Source organism: Girardinichthys multiradiatus, chromosome 24, assembly GCF_021462225.1.
Source record: "Girardinichthys multiradiatus isolate DD_20200921_A chromosome 24, DD_fGirMul_XY1, whole genome shotgun sequence".
Taxonomy (NCBI): domain Eukaryota; kingdom Metazoa; phylum Chordata; class Actinopteri; order Cyprinodontiformes; family Goodeidae; genus Girardinichthys; species Girardinichthys multiradiatus.
In genome coordinates, this window is record NC_061816.1 from 10,872,198 (window position 1) to 10,885,137 (window position 12,940).

At 41.0% G+C, this 12,940-nt stretch overlaps 1 protein-coding gene across 10 annotated transcripts in view; it reads right to left on the reverse strand.

Moving 5' to 3' along the window:
• Window positions 1-12,940, reverse strand: part of mcf2la (mcf.2 cell line derived transforming sequence-like a) — a 63,845-nt gene that overhangs the window by 6,883 nt on the left and 44,022 nt on the right. For all 10 annotated transcript variants that reach the window (XM_047355397.1, XM_047355396.1, XM_047355399.1 and 7 more), the window contains 21 exons: window positions 8,564-8,677; window positions 8,164-8,280; window positions 7,932-8,081; window positions 7,021-7,145; window positions 6,802-6,916; window positions 6,592-6,711; window positions 4,662-4,853; window positions 4,400-4,591; window positions 4,127-4,280; window positions 3,982-4,034; window positions 3,045-3,124; window positions 2,801-2,867; window positions 2,601-2,716; window positions 2,435-2,504; window positions 2,263-2,355; window positions 2,071-2,163; window positions 1,845-1,970; window positions 570-791; window positions 399-491; window positions 240-318; window positions 86-158 (listed from right to left, as the gene is read on the reverse strand). In XM_047355397.1, the coding sequence (XP_047211353.1) occupies window positions 86-158; window positions 240-318; window positions 399-491; window positions 570-791; window positions 1,845-1,970; window positions 2,071-2,163; window positions 2,263-2,355; window positions 2,435-2,504; window positions 2,601-2,716; window positions 2,801-2,867; window positions 3,045-3,124; window positions 3,982-4,034; window positions 4,127-4,280; window positions 4,400-4,591; window positions 4,662-4,853; window positions 6,592-6,711; window positions 6,802-6,916; window positions 7,021-7,145; window positions 7,932-8,081; window positions 8,164-8,280; window positions 8,564-8,677 (2,444 nt within the window). The remainder of the gene's footprint in view (window positions 1-85; window positions 159-239; window positions 319-398; window positions 492-569; window positions 792-1,844; window positions 1,971-2,070; window positions 2,164-2,262; window positions 2,356-2,434; window positions 2,505-2,600; window positions 2,717-2,800; window positions 2,868-3,044; window positions 3,125-3,981; window positions 4,035-4,126; window positions 4,281-4,399; window positions 4,592-4,661; window positions 4,854-6,591; window positions 6,712-6,801; window positions 6,917-7,020; window positions 7,146-7,931; window positions 8,082-8,163; window positions 8,281-8,563; window positions 8,678-12,940) is intronic.

Sequence of the window (12,940 nt, forward strand, 5' to 3'; positions counted from 1 at the left end):
TATTTAATAGTGGTCAAAAAGAAAACTGTAGGGGTGCAAATACTTTCTCCAAGCGTTCTGTCTCTGAGCATGCTTTCACACTAACCTGAGAGAGATGGAGGTGTTATTGCTGGTGGGATTTGGAGAAACTGAGTCTGAGCTCTTCTGCTGAGTGGCATCTGAAACATACGACAGTTTGCTGCTGAGAGAAGCTGCCATGCTGTGCGACAAAACGGAGAAAGAAAAGCAAACAAGCCTACCCCTGCAGGCTTTGAGCTGCTGAGTCAGAACTTTACGGATCTCGTTCACCCATGCCGTTTTAATCTCTGCAGTCGCAGCCTGTAAAAACGAGACCATTGTTCCTCTATGTTTATTCTGCAGAGATACAGGAGGGTCTGTGGAGGCAGCTAATTTATTACCTGAACAATAAACACTTCTTCTCTGGAGTTGCACCAGACCTCAAACTTCTTGTTGTCTCCTTTAGCATTCTCAGTGATGCCTACTGCACTCATCTGCACAATGAACCCCATAAATAGATAAGATATCTGCAACAAGGACTTTGTACTGAGATTACAACAGGATGAGCTTACACTTAGTGAGTGCTTGAAGCTATATGATGGAGCCTTCTCATAGCCCTCTCCGTTCTCCTCCCTTCTTTTGCAGAAGAGCAGAGCCTTCTCGTGCAGGAACAGGTGCCTCTGCATGGGCTTGAACCTGGCCAGGTCCTTCACCTTGGCGTGACCTTTTTTATGCTCCGTCCAGACACTGAAAGAGCCCTGCATCAGCAGACGACCTAGGTCTGAGAGGTTACCCTAGAAGAAGAAAATATGTGTTTATAGTACACGTTTTACTCTGATTTCTGTGCGATTCATGAACAGTGTCTTACAAAAGTATTCTTATCTCTACACCAACACAAAAGAGCATATGATTATGAAGTGTAATTTTAATCAGGCATGGTGGTGGCAGCACCATGTTGTGGGAATGCTTCCTTCTGCAGGGGCAGAGAACGGAAACTTTCACATATTAAAATCTGAATAATGTGGCATGTCTGTGTAAATCCAGCAGACAGGTGAGGTAGAAAGTTTAAAGCAGGGTCAGTTGTAAAACATATCCTGAGCAATAAACATAAGTCTGGAGATAGATCTGTAATGGCCAAAGAAGAAGGATCTTTTTTCTAAACCTGGTGGATGACAGCATTTTTTAAATAAGTAGGTACCTTACGGGAGGCCAGTGAAACACTGGCAATAGTGAGGACACTGGAACCAATCCACTGGAGAGGGAACCATCAATACAGATGGTGAAGGAGACATATTTATTCTCACATTTCTAACCTAATCAACCAAAAAAATAAAGAAAATGTTGACAGTCCTCCTTTGAGGGTGTAGGAGCAAGTGTAGCAGGAACTAATAGTGCACTCTGCAAATCTGACCTTCTTGGAAGAAGGTCAAGAAGATGGCCATTGCTGAAAGAAACCCAGTTTGCAGTTTGTTACAATTCATGTAGGCAACACCGCAAAGAAACGGAAGGAGTTGCTCTGTTCAAATGAGACCAAAGATTAATATTTGGCCAACATGCAAAGCTCTATGTGTGTACGAAAACTAAAACTGCACACCTACATGGAACACAGCTGATGGTCAAACATGGCGGTGGCAACATCATGCTGTGGGAATCCCTAAATCCTACTGAGACTCTTCATCCACTTTAACTGATTGAATTAAGGTATTTAAGCAGTTTTGGAAGGAAGAATGGGGAATACTTAAGGTAAGGCACTGTATAAAATACCCAGACTTTGTTAAATGAATTGTGACTAAAAAAATGAAGTGCTGCACAAGCCTGAGTAAAAGCTTTGCTGGTATTCGGCACACCTCATATCCTGTGATGGCAATGAGATGCATGGAGTCATTGACAGCTTTTAGGATTCCCAGGATGGAGGACAGAGCTTCCTGTAGGTCACTGGCACCATCACAGCCCTTACTGTACTTCAACAACTCCTGCAAACCAAAAGGAGCACACAGTGAGTAATACTGGCCCATGTTTGTCTTATTTAAAGCTTCAACCAAAACCTTAATGTAAAGCATGTGTGTTGCTCACTTTTAGTAGTAGCTGGTACTTTGTAATTCTCTGGACAGGCTTGAGGAGGTAGGAGTCCAAACCAAGTTTATGTTCCAGCTTTTTCTGGCACTCCTAGATCCACAAAACAAAACTCAGTTAAGACACTTAAGCTGTATTGCTCCCTAAAGACAGCAGCTAAAGGAAGGTGTTGCTGTGGAAAAGGGGGCAAACCTGGAAGAAGGCACAATCTGAGCATTGTCTCCACAAGCTCTCTGAGCGAGGTTTATTCTGGCAATAAGCCTCGTAGATCTGCAAGTCTTTCATCTGCAGGGAAACAGCAACAGAGCAACATGTAATAGGTGAGTTCTTCAGTAACGCAAATGTTTTCCAGAGAGAACCTTACCCGTTCTAAAAAGCACCGGCCTACAAGTTCTGGGAAGTCTGTGTACTCTTCAAGCTCCTTCAGGAAAGTCCTGAAGAGAAAGAAGAAAAGCCCTGATTATTAAAAACAGCATTGATTCAAGTTTAAACAAACAAAAACAAAAAAAAGCACGCTGAGAAAAGTGTACCTCTTATGAAACTGATAAATTTCAGGCATGTTCCCAAACAGGATGTCCTTCTTGCTCTGCAGGTTGCTTGGGATGAGGTGAGCCATGGTGGGGTTGTCCATCTCTGCTGCATAACCCTGCACAGAAAATCACCAAGTTAACACAGGGATGGGATGGATCCGGCTTCTTTTGCTGGGTTGTGGGTAAATGACTGCACTCACCTCCAGCACGCACAGAAGCTCCTCAACATACGCCCTCTCTGTCTCCAGCAGCTCATTCATCACGTGCCTGGAAGCCAAGGAGACAGTAAAAACAAAGCTTTCAGACTGATCTACGTTAGCCAAGCTGCTGTTGGGTTGTAGCCATGGTGTTATAGATCCCTAACCCATATCTAAAGGTGGCGAATAACGGCTTATTAAATGACAATTCATGAAGAAATCCTGGGGAGGACCTGTGAGCACTTACCGACGAAGTACTGCAAGGTTTTCCTCTTCTTCTGAAAGGGAAGCATGCCTTGTGCAACTATTGTGTACAGGAGACTCCCCCTGGAAATGTGCACACAGTAAATATTTACAGACGTGTTGCTGAGCTGTAAGAAGAAATCCCTATAGATACAGTGCTTTATAGTGCTTCAGTGTATTTTATTGGGATTTAATGAACAAACCAACACAAAGTGGTGTTTAACTGCGAAATGGAAAGAAAAGGACACATGGTTGTGGCAGCATCATGCTGTGGGGATGCTTTCCTCAGCAGAAAGGCTGTTCAAAGTTGACGGAATAGGCTGAGGAGTTGGTTGCAAACTATTTGTTTGTTTTTTTCCCGTTCAGTTTCACCAGTTCAGGATCTGTATTTATTTCTCGATAAACTGTCTTTTTATGGCTCATGTGGCTTTTGTGGCTCTAGACAATGTTTACTTTGTAGGACCAAGGGTAAAAGTGGATCTTTGGATTGTAAAGGTTGCTGATCCCTGGTCTAGATCCATGGTTCTCACAGTGTGGGAAAAGTACCACCAGTCCGAGTTGAGCTGTCTGTAGTGAGAAAACTGGGAAATCTGAGCTTCAGAGTAAAACCAGAATACCTTAATACACTGAATCATTTAACCAATCACACAGTGTCAGTTTTATACCTAAATGTTATAGGTATTTACCTTGGGTGCACTTAATGTTAAACAACTGGTTTAGATCAATGGATGCTTATGGGTGAGAATGGCCCAGTCAGAGTCCAGATCTAATTCCTCTTGTGAAAACCATCTAAACTTCTTCCTTCACTTCAGAGTTATGAGCTGCTTTGTGTTACTTTGTGATGTATAATCCAGATAAAGTACTCTGAAGTTAGAACTTGTAGTTGTAACATGACAAAAACAGGAATCTGACAGAAAAATAAATCACAATTATGCATTTACCTTTTTACAGAGGGCACCATCTGCTGAGTATCTCCCCTCTTTTCTCTCTGGATCTGGAAAGCAGAGTATTCCTTTTAACATTTACAAATATGTTTGTTTTATTCACACATTTATAGCTGTATGCATTTATTTAATGAAGACTTACTGGGAGAGGAAAGCGGAGACTTGACCTCAGGTCTCGGTGCTACTGGCTGGACTGGTCTAGTTTGCTTGGCAGCAAGTTTCTTCAGGCTAACTCGTCTCTTCTCAAACATCTCCTGGACAGAACTTTGCTTCTGGAAAACTTTATCTATGCGGTCCTGATACAAGAAGAGCAGAAGCTTAATACTGTTAGATATATTGCAGTAAGGTGACTTTTTCAAGTATAATGTTTTGATAAATTCTCAGAAGAAATGTTAAATCAAAACTTTCCACTGACCCCGAGTTGAGGATTGAGCACAGCCTCGTACTGACAGCAGATGGCGCTGCGGTCTGTGATGGTGTGAACAGCTGCAGTGTCCAAGTATCGCTCCAGTTCTTGCAGAGCCGCCTCAGCTCCATCCTGAGACTGACAGCGGTCCACTGGCTGGTTAGCCAACAGGAAGATGCCATCCTCACACCACTGGAATGCCTGCAAGAAAAAGATTTTTAGCACTTCATCCTGATTTTTTGAATTCCTGAGCCTTACTTTGTACTCGTACCTTCTCCAGGGCGTGGTGCAGCTCCATGGCTCTGAGCAAGAGGTTCTTCTTGCTCCTCAGAGTAGAGCCGATCTCCTCACACACTCCTCTCAGCTCGATGCACTTTGGCCTGATGCAGTCCTCGGCATAGTGAGAGTTTTCTATCAGTCTGTCCCCTTCGCTGGCCAGAGACAGGGCGAGATCCATCAGCTCCTAATAAAACACAACAGGGACATGCCATATTAGCATCAGATGATATCAGTCTGTATAAGGAAACAAAATGGTGTTAATGCAATCTTTAGATGAACCACTAGCATTTGTTCATTACTGACTGAGGCTGAAGCGTCAATTATTGTTTTAATTCCAATAAATCTGCCTTTGGGTTTTTATTTTGACTGAAACTTGTCAGCAATGTTGTTGATGTGTTAGTTAGCTTAAAAACAAACTTGCTTAGCCAACAGGAGGCTTTCAGCTCCACCTGAACTCTTCCACATATGCTTCAAGGCTCAGTGTTCAGCTGACTGCTAATAAACAGTAAGAGGAACCTCTCTGAAATGTTGAAAATTATGCATACGGTGCCTTGCAAAAATACAGATGGTCCTTGAACTTTTTCCTATTTTGTTGTGGAAAAACAACAAAATAGGAAACCTTCAAAGTACTTTATTGGGATTTTATGTGATGGACAAGAATAAAATACGAAATAATTTGAAAGTGGAAGGAAAAGAAGCTCAAGCTCAGTGAGATTCAATGGAGAGCATCTGTGATAGATAATTTTCTAATCTTGTCACAGACTCTAAATTGAAATTCTGTCAGACTTTGACTAGGCCATCGAAACACTTTAATATGGTTTGATCTAAACAATTTCATTGTAACTCTGGATGTATGTTTAGGGCTGTTGTCCTGCTGTCGGGTGACCCCCCCACTCATCCTCAAATCTCCTTTGCAGGTTCTAACAGGTTTTTACCTCCATCTATCCTCCCCTCAACTCTTAACAGCTTCCCTGTCCCTGCTGAAGAAAAAGTATCTCCATAGCATGATGGTACCACCACAATCTTTTACCGTGGAGATGGTGTGTTCAGTGTGATTGCAGGAATAATTTAACACAACAAACGCAACCTCCACATGTGTACTGTGTCCCTCACTCTACTGGTGGCAAACTTTACATTGGACTTCTCCTGGCTTTCTTCTTGCCACTCTTTCATAAAGGCTAGATTTCTGGAGTGCTCGACTAATAGTTGTCCTGTCCACAGGTTCTCCCACTTGAGCTGAGGATCTCTGCAGCTCCTCCTAAGGGTACCATGAGCTTCTTGCCTGCTTCTATGAGTAATGCTCTCCTTGCCCAACCTGTTAGTTAAGTGGGTGGCCATGTTTTGGTAGTTTTGAAATGTTGGACTGAGCAGTGCGTCCTGGGATGTTTAAAGCTTAGGATATTGTTTTATATCCTAAATCTGCTTTAAACTCCATCACCTGACCTGTGCTCTGTGCTCCTTGGTCTGCATGATGCTACTTATTCACAAATGTTCTCCAACAAACCTCTGAGACCTTCACAGAACAGCTGGATTTACACAGAGATTATATTTACTGATTGGGTGAGTTGCTTAGGTAATTAGTGAAAGTAGAAAATGCTGGCTTCTTCCACACTTTCATGTACCTTTTTTTCTTTATGACACATTTATGCACCATTTGGTTTTCGTATTTCACATCAAATCATAATAAAGCACATAGAAGTTTGTGGTTGTAACGTGAAGACAAAATGTGAAAATGGTCATGATGTGTGAATACTTCTGCAAGGAACTGTACTGCACTCCTATGAACATAGAGATGTTGATTTAAAATGTACATCTTTAACCTTTAGCTATATGTCTGTGGTTTTTTTAAAGGGGTTTTCATTCACACTACATCTTTGCAGTGTGTGTTTCTGGCTGGGATCTTCCTTGTACTGGGATCTTACACAAGCCTTGTCCTCGTGGCCGCTGAGCTCTCGCAGCACATGCTCTGCATGGGCGGGACTGATGCTGACTTCGGAGAAACCCACCAGACGCTCGGACACCACATCAAGCTGGGGACGCACCTAACAAACAAGAAGACGTCTTTGTTTAAAAGTTTACTTTTCTAGGTGCGAGTAGGACAACGACGCCTCCTATGATGAAGCTTGACTAACTTCACGGAAGTGCTTTTCAAAGTGGCGGAGCTGCAAACACTGCTCCAGCTTAGTGTGGTGACGTTCCCAGAAATCATCGAATGCTGTCTCCGTTTCATCCAGCTGACCCAGAAGTCTGAAACATAGGTAAATAAATAAGGAAACAGGATGTGAGAAAAGGTGCATTTGCTTGGTCATGGAAAAATGAACTACTGTGGATGTATTCGTCCGTTCATGCACCTCTGAACAGTAGCCAGGTTCTCCATTTCATCTTGTGTCATGTTGTATTCAGGATCTGTCTGTAGAGGCTCATTGATACAAGCCAACAGACGCCTTCCTTGAGACAGCGCCACCTTCAGGTCCTCCTAGAAATTGGAAAGAGAATTTCACACTAGGTAACTAGCTGCATAAGTAATTCTCACCAGTGCAGCTGATAAAGTATAATATTCTAGATATCAGCCATCATATATTACTAAACAGCACTAGTTACACATTTGCCCACAATAATTCACTATTTTTGTGCTCTGTTTCAAAAAATACTCTTACTTGTAACACTTTTATCCAATTAGTAGGAGATGAAATCCTAGTACTCCCCCTAAAGTGTTGCACCATTAGCACAATATTCCAATTACCGTGTTTTTTTAGAGCAGAAGTCAATGACTACAACAAATGAGTTACTCTTCTTCAAACCAGTTAATTAATCTGCTTAAAAAAATCTAAATTTTTATGTAATCTACACAATTTTAAGAGTCATCAGTGGGCAAAAATAGCTTTTAGTTAGCTGAATAGTGCCATGTAAAAATGTACCTAGCTAACAAATTGAACCTTTTACAATCTTACTAGTTCTTGAGTGAAACGAATACAGCTGAAAAGGTTTACTGGCAGGGTAGTAACACCATTTATATTGCAGCTAAAAGACTAATTGAAGCCATTTTAATTGTACATGTAAAGTCAGGGCATCCAGTGCTGACTAGGTCTTCTTCCACTACTAGTTAGCAGAAAACGTAGCTAATAGGAGTGTTCAACTAGTGCGGCAAGATTTCATGGTATCATGTATACCAAACACAGGCATACACAAACTGCTTTCCCTAGATCTAAGTAAATACAATGCTTTCTCAAATATTTATGAAAAGAGGGAGGTGATTGTTGACCTTCATTGTGTTTTTCTTCAGCGTGTGTTTGTGCAGCAGGTCGATGGTGGCCTCTGCATCGTTGGGTAACTCTGTTTCTGCAAGCTCAGTGCCAAACGCTTGCAGGGTCTGTGCAACGGTCTTCACCATCAGGGCGAACGCCTCGATGGCCTGTGAAGGAGAAGAAGCATTTCAAAAACATGTACTATAACACCAACTGTGCAGAAAATGCAACACATTTGTGTTGGCATACAGTGCGGTGGGAGATCCAGCTGTCATGGCAGTATTCCTGTGTGCCTCCCAGCTCTGTGGTCAGTTGTCCCGGGTCGATATAAGCATGGAGCTCAGTCACTGTACTCAGCATCACCACCTGAAAGAAAACACACAATGAGTGAATGGTGTCCTGGGTGAGCCCCTCCTTCTGTCTCCCCATAACCAATTAAAAGTTATTATTTTTGTCATCTGGTACTTCTATACCACAGTTTAATGCGCCCTGGGCAACTGCCCATGTGGCCATATCAAAAACCAGCGCTGCACACAGGCGGCTCACAACAATGAATATTACTTCTTAAATTGCCATAAAAAATAACTGGAATGAGAACAAAGGAAAGAAGCAATAAATTACAACAAATAAAACAAAGTGATACAGGCACCTTCATTTTGAACTCATCCCTGTTGAACTTGAACAGGAAGTCCGAGAGAGTCCGCTGGAACAAAGTATTGGGACGCAACACCAGAACCAAGTGCAAGTTCCCTGGAAATGAACCCTAAATGGGTGAAAAAGGAACAGAAAGCTGTGAATTAACTGGACTCTGTATGTGAGTTTGTAAGTTTTAATTTGTCATAGATGTTTCCAACTTAGATATTCTGAGAAAAAATACATGAACATAAAAGTAGGAATTTCCTCCAAAATCCCCAGTTTTCTATTAAAAAGGATGGTCTGATAACCTTAGTATTTTTAAACTAGTAAATTTGGTAATACTTTTCATCCATGAATTAATCTAATTTGATGTGCTTAGGATTTAGGAGGTTTTAAGCTTAAGAAACCCAAAGCAATCTATAGAGAAAAGACATGTAGGGCATTTGAACTAAATAAAATAACCCAAACATAATTAAAAAAATTCTAAACATAATGAGAAAACATGTTTTAACTCTCTTTATGGTTGTTTTACTCTCGTCTTTGTCTTGTCACTTCATTTTGTGGAGGTTTCAAATTTAATTTAATTTAATATATTTCTTTGCTTGTTTATATCTCATAATTGTTTTTTTTTTATCAAACTATGGTCAGTATGTAACAGCCCCTATGCCATTACCGGGACCACTTTTGAATTAGTATTTTATTGAAGCAGCATAAAATTATACTAATATTCTTATTTTAGAAAAATCCATCTTCTAATTTAATTTCTTCTTACCAGCACATTTATTGGGACCCAAATCATTTCCCATAAAATGAATAAAAATGAAGGATTTTCAGTTTGTATTAAGTTTATTAAGATATCTATCAGTGTTTAATTAGAAATACGCAACATCTTGTTGGTATAATGGTGTTTATATGACATTCTTAAAAATTTGAAAGACAAAAAATAAATAAATAAAATCTAATAATATTAATCAACAAAAAAATGTGAAAGGCAATAGAACATGACGAAGTAAATATTGGGGCTGCACGGTGGTGCAGTTGGTAGCACTGTTGCCTTGCAGCAAGAAGGTCGTAGGTTCAATTCCCAGCTGGGGTTCTTTCTGCATGGAGTTTGCATGTTCTCCCCGTGGGTTCTCACCGGGTACTCTGGCTTCCTCCGACAGTCCAAAGACATGCCTGTTAGTTTAATTGGTCTCTCTAAATTCTCCTTAGGTGTATGAATGAGTGTGTGCATGGTTGTTTGTGTGTTGCCCTGCGATGGACTGGCGACCTGTCCAGGGTGTACCCTGCCTCTCGCCCATAGACTGCTGGAGATAGGCACCAGCTCCCCCGCGACCCACTATGGAATAAGTGGTAGAAAATGACTGACTGACTGATTAAATTAAATAGCTTGAAGCAATTTTATTTGCTCACAGTGGTCATTTTTGTGTTCAGCTTTGTGTTTTTTGCATTTCAGAATGCTTTTGTCAAATTTCATGTTGTTTCTTTTCCTAGCCAGCTTTCCATACTATTATCATTTTTCGTCAGTGTATGTGTCGTTAGGGTTAGCAGCCCTTTGCGATTTTGATGTTGCGATTTGATACATTATGCAGCTCTATATTAAAAACATGCAGTAAACAAGAAAAACCTCTTGTAGCTTCTAAATGTGACGCCCCAAAGAGTCACAGTCTCATTTGAGCAACCGTTAAAACTCCATGATGGGGTTTTATTTATAAGATGAAATACTTCCTAATCCCCATTGCATCAGATCGCTTCAGTTCTGCAACTTTAGGACTAACCACAGCTTTTTCTAACCAGTTAAAAATACACCGGAGCCATTCGATAGACAGGAAAGATCCCAAGAGGCCACTCAGCTTAAAGGCTTTATTGGATGTGGCTTCCTCTGAAACCCCTGAGTGAATTGCTCCTCCCTGTTAGACGGGATAAATCAATGCAGGCTGACATGTGCACACACAAACAGACACGCGCACACATATACATGGCTGGAGGCAAACGTAGAAAGATGCATGACAAGATCATGATGTTCTGTAGCCATTTAACAAAAGAAGGTATTCCCACAGCTAGTCTAGGAGATCTGATTTTTCAGCTGACGAGCTCTTTAAACTAGCTGGACATATGCTTTACAGCATACTTTAGAGTCTATACAAACTGCACACTTGCAAGTAAATAAATTGTGTTTAAACATACATTACATGGTTTTATTATTATTTTCTACAACGCTGTGTGTGCTACAGTATTGTAAAAAGCTCTTACCTGCTCTTCCAGTCATTTATTTTTGGCTCACATACACACTCATGGAAATGCCAGGCTGGAAAATGTAACCCTAGATTTACTGTTATTTTGTTTCTTACAGTATCTTCTCCAACTGTCAATGTAATTTTAAATAGCCCTACAAGCACCATTGCAGTGTTTGCTGTGCATATAACACCATCAGAAAGAGATTTTTGGACAAATGTACCATTAAGTACATATTTTGTACCAAAAAAGCCTGTCATTTCTAAATACAGCTCCACTAGCAGAACACATACTGCAACATATGTGTAACTGGAAGCCATTAAATTCAATAAACCCTGAGAGGTCCTAGTTTAATTTGTAGCCCCGCATTAACATGACAATACTGGAGCTGATCGGTGCATCCCCCTGACACGCCAACACAGATATATGCTAATGCACTCTCGCCTCCCCGGACACGTGGCTCTCGCGGATGAAAAGCACACATTAATAAATGATAAGGATCAGAATGCTGACCGAGTTGATTTAAATTCACCCGGGGAGGAAGGATGGGTGGACAGGGAAAAACCTCTCCTGGCGTGTCCTCTAATGACATCCATATGGTCCTCCTGGGGGTTTGGGCAGCCAGGATATTAAACCTCCTCCCTCTACTTTGCTGTTTAGACATGGAAAATGTTCTTTCCATTAGAAAGAAGGGATTTAGTTTAAATGTACACATCAGCTCCTTTATTACACCTTTTTTTTTCCAGCTGATATTATATGTTGCAGCATATTCCCTCTTTGTGTTTGCACCCGCTGACAGAGCCATCTGCTTCTCCAGCCTGCAGCAGTGCTCTTGCTTGGTTCAATGGCTATATAATCCCAAAGGTGGGCTACAACAAAGACAAAAAATGTCCCTTTATCTACTGACTGGCGGGCATGCAGCTTTATCCTGTTAAATTTTATTTGTGCCTCTAAAATAAAGCAAAGGTGTGTATAGGGATTATTTGTGAACAAGAAGCTAGAAATAGTTAGAAAGAAATATTGGTCTGAATGATCCTCATATATGATTATTTAACAGCTATTTAGAAATTCTAAAACTGAAGGACATTTTTTGCAAAAGCAGCTTTAAATAGCCGTCTTCAAACCGAAATAATGAAACAACAAATCAGATTTGCCTGATCTGTGGGCACACTGAGTGGTTTCTAACACTATCTTTAAATTTTAAGAGGCCCCAACAATCCCCGAAACATTGATTTTTGCTCAAATAATTAAAATTTCTCCACGGTGCCACTAAACTGCAGCCATGTCAACCACTTTCAAGTAGAGCTGTGGATCCTAGACCTAACAATCAACATTAATAATCAAACTGCATTCAACACATTTTATCTAAATGACTTTATTTCCAGTGGTGAAACAGCAGAGTGGCCTTGATGAAGAGCACATCTCATAGGAAGCTGAGCTTTATTGGCCAGTGGACAAAGCAGACGTGTCCAACCGGGGACATCCAGTGGCTCGAGAAGGAGACAGTGTCCTCTCACCACCTGCCGCTCATGGCTCCAGGTTAAGTTCCTCCCAGATGAGGGGAAGAGGGGAGATCCTGCAGAGCAGCTTCTGCTTCCCTGCTGATAAACTTACCGATCCACTCTAAATAATGTTATCCCAGTGGGAGACATAAATAATCCCAGCGTCATCAATACCACTATCTACAACCTTTTCTGGTTTTATTTAAAAAAGAGAACAGAGGCTGAGTAGAAATAGTAAAACAGAGGGAGGATATTGTGAGAGGTAACTGTACCCTGCAAGGAAACAGTCACACTTAGTGTCCCTATCTTGACCTTTAGTTGAATAGAAATAATAAGCGATTTAACGTGTTCAAAGCACCACTGCAAGGTGGATTTTGCTGCTTCTGGTTGGAGAAAGAACATCTGTTTTTGTTCAAACCTGTGGTCACCAGGGGCGGTCTATGTCAGCGGTGAGAGTGCAGTATCAATCTCCTCTTTGCCTCTTTAATAAATCATACTAACGCTAATCAGATAGTGACATTCAGTCAGCCCAAAGTCATGTGCTCTGGAGAATATTACTGTTAATTTCATGATTTTTTTGATCTTTGTTTCTTAAATTTAGGTTGGGGCATGATGTGTTGCTTTTTAAGATCTTTCAGCCTACTTCGTGTTGT